The 21,349-nt window shown below is 37.9% G+C and overlaps 1 protein-coding gene across 6 annotated transcripts in view; it reads right to left on the bottom strand.

The window, feature by feature from the left end:
* Positions 1–21,349, bottom strand: part of TRAPPC9 (trafficking protein particle complex subunit 9) — a 450,083-nt gene that overhangs the window by 352,758 nt on the left and 75,976 nt on the right. For all 6 annotated transcript variants that reach the window (XM_039731495.1, XM_039731497.1, XM_039731496.1 and 3 more), the window contains one exon: positions 17,789–17,913. In XM_039731495.1, coding sequence (XP_039587429.1) covers positions 17,789–17,913 — 125 coding nt within the window. The remainder of the gene's footprint in view (positions 1–17,788; positions 17,914–21,349) is intronic.

Here is a 21,349-nt window from a genome sequence, read left to right as displayed (position 1 = left end):
AGAAAATTAATTCATATTGTTGTTTCTTATGCTCACTGATACTACCTCAATTTCCAGTCCAATATCTATTTTGTTATTGAGCATATTCACATGGAATCAAGTGTATAAAACATCAAATATTACTTCAGCTGCTACCAGTACCAGTAGTAACAAAATGCTTGAACCATCCCATAATTAAACATTTGGGATGCTCAAAGAGAATAATTATTTCCTATTTTTCTGTGGAAGACAGTGTCACATTCCATTTAGGGAAGAACTTTCAGCAAGTCTTCTGTTCACTTCATAAAATAGAAAAGGCTGTTGTTCAAAACCCCAAACCTGCTGCTTCTGATAGTTTCACTGGAAGAAACTGCTCTAATCCCACACTCAGTAAAGCAGAACTGTTCTGAACATGTTATGCAGGTCAGCAATTTCTGATTAAGTTTTCTTTCCATAAACCATGCTATTAATAATTTTTCCATTATTCACTGTTTTCTAGAAAGCACTTCACCCCCCAAAAGCTAAGAGTTTTGGTTTTCAGGGGTAATACAACCTACTCCTGACAACAATGAGCATACACAACTATTTGATAGATTGGAGGGGGAAAAAGACCTAATCTTTCCCAAGTAATTGTAATTAAACTCATCTATTCTCTTTCATTAATATTCCAGAGTGCCACAGAATCATTTTCTGTTTACTTGAATGAATATTCATTAGAGAACTGACTGAAACTTGTGTCCGCTTCCCTCATGTGCTCATCATTTCAAACAAACTCTCATCCAGACTGGGCAGACTTGTAACACTGCCGTGTCCTAGCCATGAAAGGGCCTGAATTTGTATTTCTGTTGCACTGTATTGACCTCACAAGGCCTCAGGACTGAGATTTGTTCAGTTTTCTCTGACTGACCTGCCTGCAACTTTACTTTATGAGCTTTAGCTGCCACAACAATCTGTCCATCTGACCAGGATGCAGTGTCTCATTTGTTTCAGTTGTGTGGGCCAACCACAGCTTTACACACAGAGTTGCAAGAGGCAGTTACTCTATGGAGAATGAGATATTTAGGAACAAGATAATCATGCGGTGTAAATAAATAAAGGCCCTGTCTGAGGACAGACACTTTGAGAGGTGCTTGCAGCACAGCTGTACAAGCAAAACCCCACAGGCTGTAAATCACTCACCAAGAATCAGATAAAGAAATGCAGGTACACAGCTGGACAAAACCCTGCTCAGGGCTAGCACGAAAAAATAGCATCTAACATATGCTGATTTGGGATATGTAACAAGATATATAACAGACCAATGAAGAAAAATTTAGGTGTAAAAACATTAGAAAGTGCATCCTAGAAAATAAACCACCTGTGGTACATTCCACACTTCACCAGCACTGGGAAGAGACCAACCTCACTGGGAGCACTGGGAGGGTGGCCATAGCTCCTGCCCCTCTTCCTCTGCTAAGAATTTGCTGTATAATAATTCCAGCTGTATTATTGTTCTTCCTGTAATGATTCAATCTGGACTAACAAGGACTAAAAGGTTACAATTTCAATAGTAAATAGTGTACTAATACTGAACTGGCTTAGCCATGTGAGGTGTTACTTTCTCATTGGCTGTAAAACAATAAAGTGGCATTGGGTGACTTCCAGAGGAGCCTCCCAACCTCAACCATTCTGAGTCTGATTCTATGAATGATGCCTTATCAATAAATAGCTGGATAAATAAGCAGATGAGTTTGGAATGTTTCCTTGAACTCTCTGTGCTGTGTTCTTCCATCTGACCTTAGACCTGCAGTTCTGCTATATTTGGGACAGATACTGTTCTCAGTTTTGCTGTACAGCTCCTAGCCAGTGTGAACACAACTCTGTAATGTAACTATTAATTTTCCTTAATGGATTAGAACCTAACAGTTCAAATAATTTTGTCCTTTTACTTATGTTTTTCACCCATCAGTGATGACTGATGTTCAACATACCTTGCACCACACATTCTCGAGACCTTTTCGTGTACTGGTTAAAAAATGCTACAGGAATGCTGCCCTTCACTCAGGAAAAACCAAAAGATGATAACACAGCTAAAAGAATACAGTTTGATGCTGAAAAATGTCTTCCCTTTTTTTTTATTTTTCAGAACTTTAACCCCGAAGTTCTTGGATGAAAAATGGCACGGGCCAACCCACAATAAAATGGAAAAGTAGTCTCCAAAAAGAATGCACTGCCCTGAATTGGGCTAAGGACTTGAAAAGGAGACTTTTGATCCAAAATTACTGTGTTAAGATTCTGGGTCTTCTGCAGTCCTCAGAAATATTTATGTCAAGAAAGAACAGTTGACAAAAGTCAACCCTTAAAGTGCACTTTTATAATAAGTGAAAAATCTATTCAAAATGCCTTTCCTGCTCGATTCAAGCTGCAGCACTCCAAGCAAGTGCCCTATCACCAGCCTATTCATCTGCCTGGCATTAACAGCTTGTTGAAACAAGAAATCTCCTCTTGACAAGAGGAAGTAACAAAATTTCATTCCAACTGTGACACCCCAACTACTACCTATCACATCCCTTTTCATGATTAAAACATTCAGCAACAGAACCTCGGGGTAAAAATTCAGTTCACAGGACTCCAACAGGGCGAGGTTTCATTGAGGTTTTCAGAATTTAGCAGGAGAAAGTGAGAAGAATCTTTCTACATTTATAGACATCCATGCAATCTCTTAGTGGAAATAAAACAGCCCCACATTCCTATAAAACAAATAATGGTGGCTGGTTTTAATTCCATTATTAAGTTAAACTCAAACAGGAACACTGGAAGATGCAATCAGGTTGCAATTGAAACGGATTTCTGAAAATAAACAGGCTCAAATGCTTGACTTCAGCTTTCACCTAAAGAAGCATCTTCAAAAGTAGCACATTTTCGAGCATGTGTTAAACAGAAACAGCAGCAGTCAACTTTCCATTTAAAATGAACAAATTTGTAAACTTGTTTGGAAAGAAGTAAATTAAGAACTGACAAAAATGACAGCTGAAAGCAGTAGAACAGTCACGGTATTTTTTTTCTAAATATAAATCAAGTAAGACCGAAATATCTTCAGTTTCATTTATAAAAGCAAGTTCTACTTTTCTTTTTTTAAATCTACCTACTTGTATACAATTTTAACTGGTATTATTCAGTTTAAAATTGTTTTTCATATTGCTGAAGCTATAGTTCTCTTTTTTTAAATCTCCATGTTTACATACTATCTTAACTGGCATTAATCAGTTTAAATTTTGTTTCATAATGCTGAATGAATTAATTTCCTCTTGCCGTTTCCAAGCTACTTGTAGCTCATGCAGCTCAAAACCTGAGCCACAGATCAGAATACTAAAAGCACTGATACATATATTTAATGAAAGTGTATGATTTTCCAGGGAATACATTCCAGGATGGAAATACATAGGGGAAGAAAAAAAAAAAAAAGGAAGGAGGGACACAACAGGAGAATGTTAAGGGTACATCAAGCACCAGCACTCATCTCAGCTTAGTAACCAGGCAGCTTTCAGTAATATTCCTCAAAAATGAGCAGCTCCATATCCCTCTGCTCCAAACCTAAACATTCGTACTCACTCAAGTCCCTTTCCTGTGTGCTCACAAATCTTTGCTTGCTTTTTGGGGTTTTCTTCCTGCAAACTCTGTTGTTGCATGTTTATATCACAGATCTTCAAACACAAATTTGAGTAATTGAGGGGTATCACTAAGTGTAGACTACTTGGGCTTACAGGTTTAGCCTGGGTACTAAATAAATGGGGATATTTCAATTCTTTTATGTAATGGAATCTAAGAAAAATTATCTTTCTGAACACTTTTCCATGTTATGCACGCTGAATATTCCCAAATTAGGTTAGTGCATTATATTCTTCAGTTGTTTGAAATCTTAGAAATGTAGAAACTCATAAAGGCCTTAAAACTGGTAATTTCAGTCTTTTGCATTAATGGTGTTCAAGATCCAACAGATCAAGTACTTTCAATAGAAACATAAATGTGTCTGCTGAAGAAGATCTCTCTTTACTGTTATTTCTGGAGTTCTCCCCACTATTTCATGGTACAAACCTCCAACACACACACACACAAAGGCCATTTTATTTAAAATACACACTCCAGTATGTGGGATATGAAAATAAACTACTTTCCACAGACTGTGAATCCACAAATGACACATTTGCACATATTTATTACACAGGTTTACCATTCACAGTACAATCCACCTTGTGGTATTTAATTAATAGGAGGGAATTGTATTTGCACCATGTCTAAATTTCATTCTTGAAATACTAAATTCGTATCAGGAATTCCTGCTTAAATTACACTTCAATTTCTTAAATAATTCATAACTTAAATTATGTCCACTTCCATGTAGGCAACAAATCTCTTCAATTTCCAACAGTCATTTTCCAGTCTCTCTTCAAAATCAATCACAAGTTGGTGGTAGGACAGGCAGGTTACAAATCACAGGGAATTTAAGTATCCTGTAAGATTTTATTTTTGCAAATATAATGAACTCTCAGTCATGCATAGGCTACAAGCAAAAAGATAAGTTAATTTACACATGCATTCTCTAGCAGTCACTAATTATTTAACTCAGCTTTATCTTAAACCATATATTAATGGAAAATAAAAATCTATTTAAAATTAAATTCTCTGTGAGGAAATGTGGGGAAATTTAATTTTGGTGGCATATTAAATAAAAGACTTAACTTTCAATCAGATTTATTTAAAAGAGGGATCAGATTTCAGTAAGAAAAAAATAGGGAAAAGGACAAAAAGAAACCACCAGAAGTTGCTGGGATGCTGTGATAATTTAAGCTGAATTTTATCCAAATAGCACACAAGATTGGGTAGGACATAAGGATTAACACATTCAACACTTGCCAAGATTGCCACAACACTGAAATGTCCTCCTGAATTAATTTCAGAACAGGTGCCTCCCTACATCTCCAAGAACTATTCCAGCAAGATCCAGCTTGGAGAGATCCCGTGACAGGGATGGGCAGAGCCCCTACAGGGATGGGGACACTGCTGACATTTTCACATTGCAGCCACAGCAGCCTTGCAGAACTACAGAAGTTTCAGAGCCTTCACTCCTTCTTCTAACTCCCCACGTGAAAAAGTAAAGGAAAAGTGAAAACCTCCTCAGGGGGAAGCAAGGAGGAGCAATCAAAAGGGTGAACGTTGACAATTCCCTTCTGTTTATTTGCAGCTGAATTATTTTGTTTATATTACTGCTTAAAACCTCTAGCTGCAGAAAAAAAATCTTAATTCCTTCTAGGAGGTCATAGATTTGTTTTCACTCTTTGCCCTGAGTATTCATTAAAGAGGCAGGATAGCAATTTGTAATAAATTATATGATCATAAACTGATAGAAAGACCTGAAGAAGTGGCACTGGCAGGCAATTAGGGAAATTCTAATATTCCTCAGGAAAAAAAAAAAAGAAAAAAAAAAAAAAAAAAAAAAAAACCACAACCACCAGCAATCACAAATATCTTAAAGAACTTGGGCATTATGCAGAATATAAAGGAAAAGGCAAGGAATACTCAGATTTCAGAGTTTTTCCTGGTTATTTTCCTTGCAGCCTTATTTATTCCCACTGATTGCTACTGAGCTAAAGCAAGGATAGACACACAGGAAAACAGGACCTGAACTGAATACAAAGAGGAGATGAAAAGCATCATCCTCATACTGTTAGTTCACAAAAAAGGTGTATCTTTGCCTCATCACAGATAAAGCATTACTCAAACTGGGAGCCGTGTATGCCCTGGAGTTAAACATGAAGAAAAACCTCAGCTATTGCCAAATTTGTGTGACAATACCAAAAAAAGCCTTTCTGATTCTTCCTGTCTTGGCAATTTTGGTCACTCTGTCTCTTCATTTTAAAAAAAGTATTTAGATATAAGCAACATATTACAGTAAAGCAGACATACAGATATTCATCATCTCTTCACATTAAAATTCATTTAACAGTAGGCTTGACTCAATCCATATTTCTTTCAATTTAGAATTCCCTAGAAAAAGCTAAACCTGGTATTTAGGTTAAATACCTAATTTAACCTAAATTTTGAAATATTGAAATTCCACATTGATCTCCTCCATCATTTCAGAGCAGCCACTCCAGATCTGAGCCTACTCCCCCAGTATTAAATGCTGCAGAGAAACTCTAAATCTGTAGTGTCTGTTTTTCATTTAATAGCTTTCAAATCAAACAGAGCCTGAACAAAGCCCACAGACAAACCTGCAAGGAAATGCACTGCACTACACAGAGCATAATGTGGAAAACACTGTTTCAAACCTGCTGCTATTCTTGAAGATTTTCCCAACTTATAAAACAGCAGGAAAATGTAAACCAGAGAGCTGATGATGCAGAGGGAGAAGTATGGAAAATTTCAGTTTATCCTGAGTGATGAGCTAAAATTCAAAGCTTAATTTTAAGGGTTGGAAAAATAAAACACCCACCAGAACTCCAAACAGGTAACCAGGCAAATGTAAAGGAATACATCTCTAAAACACAGGAACTAAATTATCAAAATAAATAATCTGTACCTTCCTTCAAAGGAATGCAGCAAGTGGCAGGGGGGGGAAAGAGGGAGAAATAAAAGATGTCAGTGAAGCTGAGAAACTGCTGTGATGCAGAACTCCGTGCTGCTCCAGAGCCAATCAAGACTATTTCTTTAGTTTAGTACAAGGCCAACTCTTTGGCTTGGCTGACAAAATTTTAATTAAGAGTTTCACTGTTTTGACAATTGGAGCACAAAGGATGAACAGATCCTCACTTTGTTTGCTGCATTCTGAATTTTTCAACTCCTTAAAAAAAAAAGGTTTTCTTGTCTTAGAGACCAAGTTTACAAAAGACATTTCCTATTGTTTTCCTAATCCTGCAACATGCAGGTTTTGGTGTCCAAAAGCAAGTTCCACTTCTAGAAAATTCTGACTCTGCTGGGAAAGCACAGGGAGCTGTGGCCAAGCAGTTTCCTCTCTTTTCTGAGATACACAGAATGACTTTCTAACTCTTCTGAAGGCAACTAAACCTTCAGTCACGGAGACAACTGCACAAACTTCTTCTTTTTTAGTTCTTTTTAGCAGGGACACGAGCCAAATAAGAATCATAGAACTATGAATCCAAGATCATCAAGTCCAACCTTGACCAAATGTTACCATGTCCACTAAACAGAACCACAAAATGCCACATCCAGTTGTTTTTTGAACACTTCCAGGGATGATGACTCTCCCCCAACTCCCTGGGCAGCCCCTTCCAGTGCTTAACAACTTTTTCAGTGAAGAATTTTTTCCTAATACACACTGAGTGTTTAGAAACAGGGAGATTTTGTTGCTCTGAGAAAGGAAGGTAAAAATTAAGATGCAAAATGAAAATGTACCAAAGTCAGAATTCACAGACAGACTTCTATCCCCATTTGATGTTCTACATTTCCTTAAAAAGCTTGATGGTCAAAGTTTGATTTTTTTTTCCTGAGTAAGATGCAAGCCTGTGAGCTGAACAAATGAGGCAAAGAGAGCATGAGCTGAGCCTTACAGATTTTCACACGTTAGGCTGGTACAAGGTACTCAACAGATGGCAAGATTCCTGAAAAACACAGCCAGGATTTTGTACATGGCAAAGCAACAGTGAGTAGAAAATACTATGAGAAATGAGAAGAGACAAAAACAACAACCAAAATAAAAAAAGGCAGAAAAGCTTCAAAGAGCTCATTGTATCATATTAACAAAAGACATTTCTAGACAAGGGTAAAAACATGTCAGTGCTCCAGAGGAGGACAATCAATGGCACAGACTTTTCTCTCCTGATGTTCTTTGTGCATGGGGGACACTGCAGGTGTCTGAACTGATCTGGGGCCTCTCTCCTGTCTCTGGACAGCAGCAATCAGAAGCTTTGGGCAAGCAGAGCTATTTGAGATTCCTGCTCTCAGGCTGTCCTTCTGGTATTACTTTCCATACATTCCTCACTGGAGCGAGTTGGATATTATGAGAATGGACATTACAGAAACATCTATAAATTTTATATAAAATGCAGAATGTTTGTTTGTTTTTCTTAAAGCAAAATTATTAAGTAGATTAAGTTGACCTGAATTCCTCCTCCCTTTCTCTTCCAGCCAGTATTCCCTAAATATTTGTTCCTGGAATATAAAGACCCCTGCTTATGCCTTCCTGTTCCTCAGGAGATTCAACACACAGATCTAGGATAGCCTGGTGTGATGAATACACAGCTCAGGAACATTTAGCCTGGCACTACAGAGTGCAGAAAACATCTTTTTACACAGAGGTATGTCACAAATTCTGATTTTCAGAGGGAAACAAGGTTCCCCCGTATATAGTAAAAAAAAAAAAAAAAATCTCCACAGGCTCATTGTGTTGCCTTTTCCATCAGGGACTTCTCACAGCAGTGGCTTTCACAAAGGAGGTGAGGTGAGCAGAGCTTCCACTACACAAACATCTGAGGATTGGATTGTTTGGGTTTTGTGGGGGGTGGAGTATTTTTACTCCACAGAAATCAAAGTTACTATTCAAAGTTACTAGTAAAATACAGGGTTATAATTGCTCAGATTTGGGGACAGCTTTTGCTTTTCCTCAACTCACCTCCCTTAATTTGAACATCACTTCCAGGAATGTTCCCTGAAGTAAGTGGTATAGAACATGATAATAAAATTATTTCTGCTTTTATTAATTTCCCAGTTAAAAATCTAATGATCACCCACAATTTCAACTCTATTCCATCCAGACCTGGAGATCATAACCCACACTTGGACACCAAGTACAAAGAACAGTTACAATTCAAACTATTTTACTTCTTTTGTGGTAGAAAATTTGCCATGGTGAAGTCATGTATTATAGTTGCATGACAGTACCACCACAAAGGAAACCTGAAAGGTCAATTTCAAAACTGAAACATTAAAAAAATGTTCATTATAATTCATAAAACTTTAAAACTTTACAGAAATACAGCTTCAAGAGAAAAAGCAGCACTTTGGGGAAATCATCACTGAGCTGTATAATAGTGAAGGAAAAGCACTGTCCTCCTTCCTTCGGAATTTGACATTTCTGTCATACACAAAAGTTATGAAAAAAAGTCTAAAAATAATTGGTCCCACATTATCTCATTTACAATAAGTAGAGCAAAAAGATACCTAGGGCAGAAGGCCCTTTATTTGCTTTAAAATGCAGTGGTGGAAATTGTAGGTAAGACGAATTAGAGCTAATGGTAAAATGCACTTTTAAAAGGCTATTTCACCATTACAGGAACTGCTGTAAGGACAGAGAAAGTTTTCTGCCACTGAAATATTTCCATAAAATTGGCTAACTTCCAAAAATGCCTGCTTCAGCTCAGAGTTCTTGGCTTGATGCTGAAACCTCAGAGGTAAATTTATCAGGATGAGATTAGATGGATGATCAGGAGAAAGTTTTCCACCAAGGCTATAAGAATAGATTCCCAGCATCTGGATAACATTCCAATTTTTTTTTATAATTCAGATCATTTGCTCTCCATTTGTAGCTATTCCCCTCATTATTCTAGCCTGGAGCACCCATAGTCTACAGGTGATTGCCAAGGAACCAGATAAACTCGGGGGATTTGGATTGCCAACAGCACTGCACTGACCAACAAGAGGTAGAAAACAAATGAAGAATAACATGGAAGAACTAAAACAGAAAGACATAGACAGCTGCCCATAGGGAACAAGCACCATGCAAGGAGCAAGATCCAGAAATTACTTTTGGTAAAGGATCAAGGTTCTAGGCAAAGAAATCCTAATGCTGATTTTCTCTGGCAGTGAAGAATGCAGAATTTCAGATGATTTTTTTCATATTCTTAAGAAACAAGATTACATCACCTGTTTCTCACCCTCTTATTGGGATGGAGCATTTGGTGCTTATTTTGACAATATTCCCAACTCTACATCTTGTGTGATCTTGGGCAAGTCATTTATTCCTTGTTCTGGACTGTCAGATGCTGCATCAAATGGCAGCAACAGTAATAACTGTTTATGACTTGCATTTATTATTAATAAAAATATTACTTTCATCTGCACAGCATCTAACCACAAATGAGTAGAATTTCACATAATTAATCAAGAAAGTTACTGAAATGCACTGCTCACCTTGCTGGGCATTCGATACACAGATACAACCTAGATGAAAGTAAACTTGATAAAATTTAGACACATCAGCTACTGCCTGATGAAGCAATCTAGAAGTCTCCTTGCTCCAGAGATTTACTTTATTACAAAATATGTATTTTTATTGCTTCTTGTCATTTGTCTTTTTCTCTTCTCAGACCTATTTCAGCTAAACCAATAATGTTTTAAGAGCCCCAGGTTTAAAATTAGCAAGTCATTCTGAGTTCTTCACTCTTACCAATCTGCAAAGTGTGATGTATTATGCTCGCTGTATTTAATAACTACAGACAGCTGAAGCACATCCAAGTCACTTAACAGTAATATTTATACTAATTTATCATCAAACTACACACCTCTAAGTGGCACAGCAAATACTCCACACAAAAACAACATGCACCAGTTTAAAGGATCCATTTCCCAATGTAATATTCATAGTACTTTTGATTTTCTACTACCACAGAACGTGCTTTTTATTTCATTTAAACACAAGAAAATTAGGAATTTAATTTATTCTAAGATTACACCTACAGAAAATCAGGTCTAAATGAATCATACAGAAACATCTAAGAAATGACACTCTATTTGATCAACACCCTCAAATTCCTACACTTTCCCCTCTTCATATAACATTTTTTTTCATCACCTGCTTTTCCCTCTCTCACATCATCAGTCACTGCAATTCACAGCAAGATCAGCAATTTAACAACACAGAGAAACCAATTTCACAAAATGACCAACAAAATATGAGCTGGATCTGTTTTATCTAACACAATATTAAAAGCTGCATTTATTTCAGTCTCAAGGTTTTTTCCTCTTTGTCTTACAAAGAATTTCCTCTCCTCTAACTTTTGATAACTTTAGACAATTTTCATTGCTTGGAAATTTCAGTATTTTGAAGTCAATCTTGTCCTACTTCCCCTAACAAAGAGTCAGCCTCTGACTGATTAATGATATATTTAGCACATCATCATTATTGGTGCTAAATTAGAAAGCTTTAAACATGCTTGTAAATAAATTGAAATTCTCTTAAGCAATTCCTTTTCCAGACCATCTTACTAAAAACTTGCAATCTAGGACATTTAAAACCTGGTTTACCCATAAACAGAAAATGTGGAGCTTGCTCCAGTCACCTCCCTCAGCGATACAAAGTGGGTAAAGCAGATTCTGAGGTTCCCTTTCAAAAATGCTTTGGCATCAATTACAGCCACCACAGTCTGCAATTCCATTTCTTCTGAGCAAAACTACAACACCTGACCTACCCTTCTGGAGTCCCCACAGTGATAAATTACTAAACTTCATTCTCTTTCTCATACTCCTGGGGAAGGCAGCTATTAAAAATGTGACTTCTAGCTAAACAGAACATTCACAGTCTAAAGATTCTACTTTTCTTTTATGAAGATGCTCTTTATCTCCTTGGCCAGCTGCCCAAAAATCAGAACAAAACTCCAAGCCTTACTATGATCTGCCTCTATGATTGAGGAATTGAAAATATTTCAGAAAAAAAAAAAAGTTATTTGAAATATAAAGAAACTGAACTTGCATGCAGATTTACTTATTTATTCTGAAATTGAGAGAAAAAACTATGGCACACTGTTTATCACAGCCTGCAGTACAGCTATTCTTCATTACTTGTCAATGCACTCAGTTTTGTGGGTAAAAGACCACAGAAAATTACTAAATCAATAAAATTCATGGCATTTCAAAAAGGTTCCATCAAACATTTGGAAAGCAAACATTATCATATGCAGGATGAGCAATATTTAAGTAAAAATGCAGCAGAGGCTGAAACCAACTTCAGCAGCAAATGTCTGGATCTACAACACAAGCACTGTAAATGTACCTGGATAAGAATCAAGTAAATAAGGCACCTGAAATAAAGAGTGGTCTTTGAAATGTAAAAACCCTGTCTGACCTACCTCGTCTGTTCTCATTAAAAGAGGAAAACTAAACATGCAAGAACTTGCAAGTGCAAAATTAATGTACAAAACCCCAAAGGGATTCTGAATTTGTGACAGCTGACCATGGAGCACACAGCAGGTCACATTCTGAGAGCTCCAGGCTGCAGGGGCTCTCTGACCTCTGGAAGAACATTTTGAGGATATTCATCATCCAATGCAAGCAGAGTATTCACACAAACATCTAGGTCTCTCATCATTCTGAGCTGACTGGACTTTCACCACCCTGTTCCAGATGTTTGTTTCAAACCTCCTTCCCTCCACTTCAAATTTCCAGCTCAGCAGGTCTTCACAGGAGCCCATCTTTATTATTTCTCCATTATTCTAACCCAGTCAACTTGCCCTCCTTTTCTCCCCTCACTTTCTACACAGCCAACATCCTCCTAGAAAAGCCAACCTCAGTATTGAGATTTTTTTCCTGACTTATCACAATGTCATTATGGATGTGACCACCTCTAGCTGGTCCCATGAGCTCCATTTATTGTGTTGGTGTCAACTTTCATTTCTCTTTGTCCATCTTTAGACAAGAAAGAGATGAAGTTTGGTTTATACAGAAGATTGCACCTGCAGCTACTCCTGATGAGAGATTTGTTTGGGTATAAGCAGGGTTTCATCACTTGTTTTCTGAGTGACAATGAAGTCCAAAAAAAGTGCTTTTGACAGGCAGACAGTGAATCCATTCTTTTTTTTTTTCTACTAGTACATTATAAATTTTTAAATCCTCCTTTCACGTCAAATAAAATGGGAAAAACAGCAAGTTCTAAAACATATTGCATTTAAATTGTAGTTGCTACTGGGATAATACTGAATGTAAAATACAAGACAAGCTAAATGAATTGAATTTATCCAAATCCAAGGGGCAGCAGGGCTTTTTCCCACCCCTGGCTCTTGGGAATAGATTTAGTCAAGTATTTTCTTAGTGTTCTGAATTACAGTCCTCTCTAGGGCACAACAGACTGTTCCTTTCTTGAGAGACTAATTCACAGAAGAAGAGAGGAAGAGGAGTGGAGAGCAGAAATTGTGTGGAATACTCAACTATTTATGGAACTCTAGGGAAGGTAAGCAGTGATCAATTGGGCAGGGAAGAAAAGCTAAAAGCATTTAGACCCAAACTGCTCAAAAATTGCCAGCTTTCATCCAGATCCAGATCATAATCAAATTTTGCCAGACAGGTACCAACTGCCAAAAACCCATTTCTCCCTTGTTTTTGCAGAATGACTCTATTTTTATAATCCACTTTATCTCAAAAAAAAACCCTGCAAATCTTGGCCAGGAAAGCAAGAAAAGAAACACCTTGCTGACCTGGCAAAGGTTGATGTGGATCACAGCTCCAATCTGAGCAGGTTTCAGGAGATGTGAGTGGCCTTCTGGCATTCACATCACAAACTGTCAATTATAAAAAATAAGATATGTACTATTTTGATAAAAATCAGATTTGGAAGTGAAAGAGCTTTGTTTATTTTTTATCTTCTAACATCTTGAAAGTTATTAGGGAAGCAAGAGATACAAACATAAAACCTGACATGTTTAATACTGAGGGAGAACTCAGGGCCACAGAATTTATAAGCATAGTAATGAATTCCAAAATAGGACAGTGTGAAAGTACAACATCAAACTGGACTATATATGTGTGCCTAAGATCTCATTCCTATAATCACATTTCATCAATGAAATGTAAGTTTCAGTTGTGTTCTATGGACTCAACATCAACTCTAAATTCAGCAGCACTCAAAATTATTTACAAATTAAAAAAAAAAAAACCACTTGTTCTGTTTAAGGCTTAAACTTAGAATAGATATAAGTTTTATGAATAAAAGAAGTTAGAACTTAAAGTATCAACAATATAAAGTTTATCCCTATTAGCAGCACACATAGAAGAGTAAAGCCTGAGAACTGAATAGAAAAAAATCCAATTAAGGCTTGCATCTCATCTTAATACACTGCTGAGTAAATCAAAAAAGATACATTAAAGCCAGTGTGTTAAATTAAATTAGCTCTACATACTGTATTTTAACACTTCCTACCATTTACTGAGAGTGCAGGAACAGAGCAGTTTTATGAGAGTACTTAAAACCTCTCCAGCTTCTGCAGCTCAATCTCCAGAATTACAGCTCACATTCAGGATGCAGAGGGAAATTCTCCTGAACAAACAAGTCTCAAAACAAATAAAGAAGTCAGCCAAATCCCTTATAAATTATAAACCAGCCCTGTCTGCCAAACAACTGGCCAGTAAGCACTGGGAATGTTTAACAGCTTAAACCAAGGTTTTAAAAAACTCACAATATGCTTTCAAAGTTTTCATCACCCAGCTAAAAGAGTTCTCCACTTCAACTCTTCATTTGGGTTGGAGTGATCTCTAAAGCTCAAGTCCATATGGAATAAGGACTGAAGTGCCAGTTTGTTTCTTCCATCTGACAAGAACTAGACCACACCACATAATCTCAGCTTCCAAGCACGAAAAGCAGCGCAGAATTCCCCAGGTTCAAACTGACGCTGTGTTTGCTGAGAGCTCATGGCATCTGGTGAAATTTCTCACTGCAGCTTTTGCATGAAGACATAGAATAGTTGAGTATCTGAACACACTGCAGTGTTACTCAAAAAGTAACAGATTCAGCCTCAAACCTGACATTCTCACACCACAGCAGTGGTGAAAGGCTGAGTTACCCTAAGCAGAGTAATTCATCCTTTCATGCAGATGCACCCTGGAAGAACCAAGGAGTTTAGACAAGGCTCAGCACAACAGCCCAGCACTGAACAGCAGAAAAGAGTATCTGAACATAATATTACAGCCCGAGATTCTATTCAGCTTGAGGGTATAAGCAAGTTTTATGATGAGGTCATAAAGCAATTTCTACACTGAATTTATGAGCTCATTCTAACAGTCATTTCCAGAAGCCAGTGACTGGTTTATTAGGAGAGAGCCTACAGCAAAATTGGAAAGAGAGATTGCAGAGAAGCTCAACTGCAATATCCAAGACTGAAGCACAAAATCTGTAAGGCAAACAAGTAGGGAGGGAAGGTTTAAGCATGAGCCTTATAAATATCTGAACAAGGACATTTCAGAATCAGCAACACGAGAAGCATTGATTTACACTCACTTTCATTTGCAGAAATTCACTTTTATTTGAAGATGAGCTTATGCACAGCATGCAGGATTGAAAATAACCACTACCCCTGAATATTCACACCAGACACCTATTGTTAAATCATGAATAAGTGACAGCAGTGTGTTTTCACCACACATACAAATTGTTTAAGATCCATCTTGCTTCTTAACTTAAAAACTCCCACTTGCTTCTTACATTAGTCCTTGTCAAACCACTCTAATTGGAATGACAATAAATCAAATGTAACCCAGAGCTCATCCCAAACTGCACTGTGAGGGACAAACAGCCCACAAACCCAGATCTGTTCTGCTGCCACAGGGAGAAACTCAAGGATTTTTTAAGGAGATTCTAGGGAACTCAAAAAGGTTCATGAATATCAAACATTTTGAGACTCAGCATCAAAGAGAACCTTGGATCCTCTTTCATGTGCAGATCCCAGCTTGTTTCATTTCAGACAGCAATGTCTGAGCAAAAGCATTTGACAATGAACATAATTCATGTACTCAAAGACACCCAGTCTAAACCAGAGAGACTCAAATCCAAAACTGCAGCAAATTCCTCAAAACTCAGCCAAGACAACTGGACCACAGCACATTCTAATGATATCTATGAATTCTTAATTGACTGGATTGTTTACAATAACTCCCTGTATCTATGGCTTGAATTTATCTGGCTTTCATTTTAAGCTATTGGTGGTTCCTATGCTCCCTCCTACTAAAGAGCAGTGTTAAAACAGAAGTCACAAGCAGAAATCCACATTATCACAGAATGACTGCCTAAAGAGGCAAATACATCTCCTCAGTTATAACAGGTCATTTTTTCTGGTCATTTACCCACTACCCACTATGTCTGTCCATATATATAGAGACTTAATTATGAGCATAGTCCAGTGAATCAAAAAGCATTTTATCATAGTTCTAAATAGTTTTGAGCTCAATAGGCATTTTGAATCCAAGCAGATCCAATTATTGGTTTATAGTAGTTTAATTGGGACAAACTCCAGGCATGCTACAGGTGCTGGACAGCAGTGATGCTCATCAGGCTCAGGACACAGAGACATTTACTCAGCAAAGAACCCTTTGATGCTGTTAGAATGTGTATACTCTACTCAACATAGTTTTGATCATCTGAATGGTTCTTCCATCACAAAATACCAATAAAATCAAAATTCATTCCATAAACCTGGCAACAGGACCCAGCATGTGCCTTCCCATCACAGTTTTGGTACATATGTTAAAAACCAAGTTTCTGCTTTACAGCCCTCCAAAAACCTTCTAATACTATCACACAGATCATTAAAAACCTGCAACTTCTTGGTTGCCAGGACAACTGATTGACAAGCAAAAAATGCACCAAAATGCTTTTTTCTTCATCCACTTGGTGCAAAGTTCTGCATTTCTAGATTTTTTAGTCCTATTTTGAAATAACACTCCCATTGCCACTGTCACTGAGAAGTGTCCATAAGTCATACATTCTACAAAAAACTCTGAACTTCAAAATTAATGCTAGATATTTTATTCACTTAAACAGCAATTTTTTCCTTAATTGTGCTTACTGATATTTATTAACAATTGGGAAACACCTTACTATGCCATAAAACACAAATGCTTTAGTAATTTTGCTAAGACCTTTCCTATGCTGCAGTCACATCTTCTGTGCTGCAGAATCAATTGATAATGAATTAGCAGTGCTAATAGTCCAAAAGAAACACACTTACAAATTAACAGTTTCACCTGTTTACTGCTCAGATAGAATTGTGAATATTCTCACTGTGAAGGAAGCAAATTCACAGCAAGTCACTGAGAAGAGCAGAGCCTGTGTTTGCTTCTCAGACACAAATGAAGCCAAATTTTGCCATGTACAACACTCACTCTAATTCCTGACAGGATGAGCTGATGCAGAACACAAATCTGTGCAGGGAACGTGTCAAATACTGCACACAACACAACATTCACCAAATGCTGGGAGGAGACCAATGACTGCTGCAGTTCATTACTGACAATCTTTCTTATTTTCATCTCAAATTATATCTTCTTCAAATCTGGTCATTATAGAGCTAAATTTATTTCATGCTCTAAACAACAACTTTAAACTTTCAACAGGTAAGATCTGCAACTGAAAAGCAAGAGCAGCTTAGGCCAGGGCACTCTTGGTAAGCTCAGTGCAATGTCCACCTACACAACTTTTCTTCCACCCTGCTACTTTTCTTTATTTTTCCTTTGTCTCTCTCAACTATTCTGTTTTATTACTTGTACGAACATCACTAAAAACTCACTGCAAGAAAGCCAGGAATTCACAGAAAGGCACCTTCCTACAGAGTAAATAGCAGGAGAAAGCACCATGAGGTGAGCTGACAGCTCCCCCAGTACACCACAGGGACAGCCAACTCTGCAATTTCCACTCTTAGCCTGATCTTTCTTCACCTTTTTTGTTTGCTGCCTCTAATATAACAATCCAAACACAGAACATCAAGCTGTGCTAAAGGAAACCAAAGGGAAATATTTATGAGACAAGGAAACCTTTGTTTTTTAATCACACAACAAACCGCAGCACAGTACAACTGAAAAAACACGGGTTTTACTTATTTTGATGTCATTCCCCTACCTTGACGTGACTGAAATCACCAACTTTGCTGCTTTCTTGGGGATTCAGAGGCTTGGTCTCCACTCTTGGTTTGACAACCTGCCTGAAAGGACTGGAGAGTGGGAGTCCACTGACACTGATTCCATCTGGAAAACAGAACAAAGAGAATTACTTTTTCTTGTCTAATGCTATGTTTTGGTCCAATTAATTTATATCTTATTATCAAAGAGAGAGAAAAGACACAAAAAGTGATATTAACCTTTTACACAAAAAGACAAAACAAAAGACAATTTGACTGTTTCTCCCAAGACAACAAAAATAATCAAACTTGAACACACCAAAAACCTGGTGACTATCACAGGGAAGGATGGAAACTGCATTTGAAACATCACAACGGAGACGTCAGAGTTAATAATATAAAATTAGTTTTAACATTTACAGTATTAAAATAAAAATCAAAGTTTGTGGTTTTCCATGACAGTGTGATCCTATCAGCTCCTTAGGATCCTTAAATTAATTTCTGGTACAAGGATTCTTTTTAAAGTTTATATTGTGGAAAATGACAGAAAATAGAAATGTCACGTTTTGCACATCTACTAATGCAAAAATAGATAAAATAGTTCTCACTTATAAAGGAGGCAGAATGGAAACTTAAGGTTCCCATTGTAAGAGTCAACAAAAAAGCTTAAAAATACCCTGAGAGGAATGTCTCCAGTTTTTTGGTGCTTACTCTTAGTCTGGGTACTGGCACACAGAGGATGACAAAGATACAACACAACAACAGCTTCTGTTACTGCCAACAAGGTGTAACCTGAAGGTCAATAAATGCACTGCAGCACATTTGGGGTCCTCGACCCAAAAACTATAAGCACAAACTTAAAATAGTGTTTGAAAATTAATGCTGAATCAAAAGATTTAGAAAAACAAGAGAAGTAAAATAACGAAGCTTTAACAAACAGTAAAACTAGATTCACTATTTGTTATTATTTAGATTTATCTCCCAAGAGAAAGACTTTGTTCCTTGATGCTGACCAGTGCAACTGCAACCCACAAACACCAACTAAATACCAGCAAAATCTCATGTACAGCAGCACAGGAAATACCAAATCATGACACAAAATCCAAACATATTTCCTAAATTGCTCCTATGAAATCTGGACACGTTGAGGATACATTCCTCAAATGAAGAAACCCTAAGAGCAAGATGGAACATGAAAGGGGTTTTGTTTCATTAAACTTCACAGGTATCCAAATGAGAAAACAAAGGGAGAATTCCCATATTCCCTTACTTGCAATTTCCTTCACTAAGTAACTCTAAAATGCACCTTAGCACTGAATAAATATCCTGTTCTATCAGTTCCTGGGGGAGAGCAGGACAGGAGGTGAGAGCACCCTGCCCGTGCAGTGCAGCAGGACCATGAAAAAGACAAAATACAGAAATAAATACTACATTTGATCACAGGCTTTGAAAGACGCTCTTTCAAAACGAAAATTAGAAGTTTTAATTGAGGAAAAACATTCTTCTCCAACTGATGAATGATTTTCACTAGTTCTATATTTAGAACAAAAACTGACACTGACTGGTGCATAAAATTGCAAATTAAAACATGAAAAGAACCAAGTATGAAAACCTGCATGGCATTAGTCAGATTTTCCACTTTTTATATGGCATGAGCTTTACTTCTTTGAGAGAAGAATAGATAATACCTAAAACAACATCACAGAGATACAACTAATGCCATTCTTAATTATTTTATCCTTTAAAATCCCATTTTAATCTTAATTTCTATAGTGAGTGGGGGGGGAAGAGAAAACAATAGTTAAAACATTTTCTCTGGAAAGAAGACATTTTTGACTCTCTGATTTGTATCTGAAAAAGGAGGCTTTCTAGCAAAGGAGACATCAGAATGAAAGGGAAGTCCAAGGTAACTTGGTAGTGGTTGAACTTTCTGTCTCAGGTCTGTGGCACTCTCACAGAGACAATGCCAGGCACTTTGTTATGCTGTAAATGACTCAGTCCTTCACAGCCTGGACTGCTCAAGGCAACTTCTCTGCCAGAGGACAAAAAAAAATAATTTTCTACCACAAACAACTATTTTTTTAAAATTATTTTGTTTCTTCTGTTCTTTGATCAGGCAGCAGTGAGGGAAAAGACCTTGCCCAGCTCCCCTGCAATATGTTAAATAGTCAGAATGGTGGAAATCCTGTTAAAAACCCTGGTAGGCTGAAGAACATAATGATGGCAGGAGAAAAAATTGAGCATCAATGAAGCTCAATGATACTTATATTTTTTGAGATTTCATACATTTTACTTTCTCTCCTGAAGTTTAGAGAGATGAAGATGCTCAATCCTCTGTAGTTTTCTTTTGTCAATCCCTACTGTCAAACATCCTGAGCAGCCTTGCACTATAAAAAGTATAATTATCTTTCTACTCTGTCCAGAAATTTTCCTAATTTCAACAATCCACACTGAATATTTCCATGGTAACAGCATATGACCAACACTTTTCCCATGGTAACTGCAAAAACACAGCTTGCCTTTCCAATATCCCAGTCACTGCTGTCACAACAGAGCAAAATCTCTTACCAGCATTTCCTCTCTCCTATCAAATGTTAAGTAAATTGTCAATTTAACTTCATTAGCCACTTTCCCAGCACACTGCACAGAAGAATCCCACAAAATTTCTTACTTGAAGGAGGGAAGTGCATTCAGGGAGTGAAACCTGTGGATTTACAATGCAGTAACTGAGCACAGAAGGAAGAGGTGGCATGGGACAGTTCCTGGCAGTGTCACACTGTCCTGGGCAAGGATCACTGTCCTGACTCAGGGGACAAAAATGGATCCACTTTTCAAGAGGTACATCCCAGCTGTGGAGGAGCCAAACTTCACAGCAAGGAAACACTTTAAAACTGTTCCACTGCCACCACAGAGGCTGCCATTCTGAGGCAGTGTCCAGGGAATTCCATGTCACACAAAATGGAAACAGTGGAAAGTTTTAGGCTGAAGTGCTGCTTCTTTCCAGCAGAATTTCATACAATCCAACAGCAGTGCAGACCTGCTTCCTGCAGCTTCCTGAACAGCAGCACTGGGACCCCAGGAGGGGCAGGAGGAAGAAGAATCCCAGAATCATTCAGGTCAGAAAAGGCCTCAGAGATCACCAAGTCCAGCCTGGGACTGGACAGGTCCATCAGCCCAGGTCCATCAGCCCAGTCCATCATCACCAGGTCCATCAGCCCAGAGCCCGAGTGCCACGTCCAGTCTGTCCTGAAACACCTCCAGGGATGGAGGCTCCACCACCACCCTGGTGATTCCAGGGAGGGAGGAGGGGCTGCTGGCCTGGAGCAGGATCCCTTCCTGCAGCCCAGGGATGTTTCTGGGGGGATTTTGTCCCTCTACTCTGCTCTGCTCTAGGGAGATTCTCCCGAGTGTTTTGTGCAGCTCTGGGGCTCCCAACATCGAAAGGATGTGGAGCTGCTGGAACAATGCCAAAAGAGGCATCAAAGATGCTCAAAGGGCTGGGATGCCTCTGCTCTGAAGACAGGCTGGGAGAGCTGGAGGAAGCCTGGAGAAGAGAAGGCTCC

Source organism: Passer montanus, unplaced genomic scaffold (genome assembly GCF_014805655.1).
Source record: "Passer montanus isolate IOZ18808 unplaced genomic scaffold, ASM1480565v1 scaffold78, whole genome shotgun sequence".
In the NCBI taxonomy this organism is placed as follows: domain Eukaryota; kingdom Metazoa; phylum Chordata; class Aves; order Passeriformes; family Passeridae; genus Passer; species Passer montanus.
This window is presented reverse-complemented; position numbering and strand designations above follow the sequence as displayed.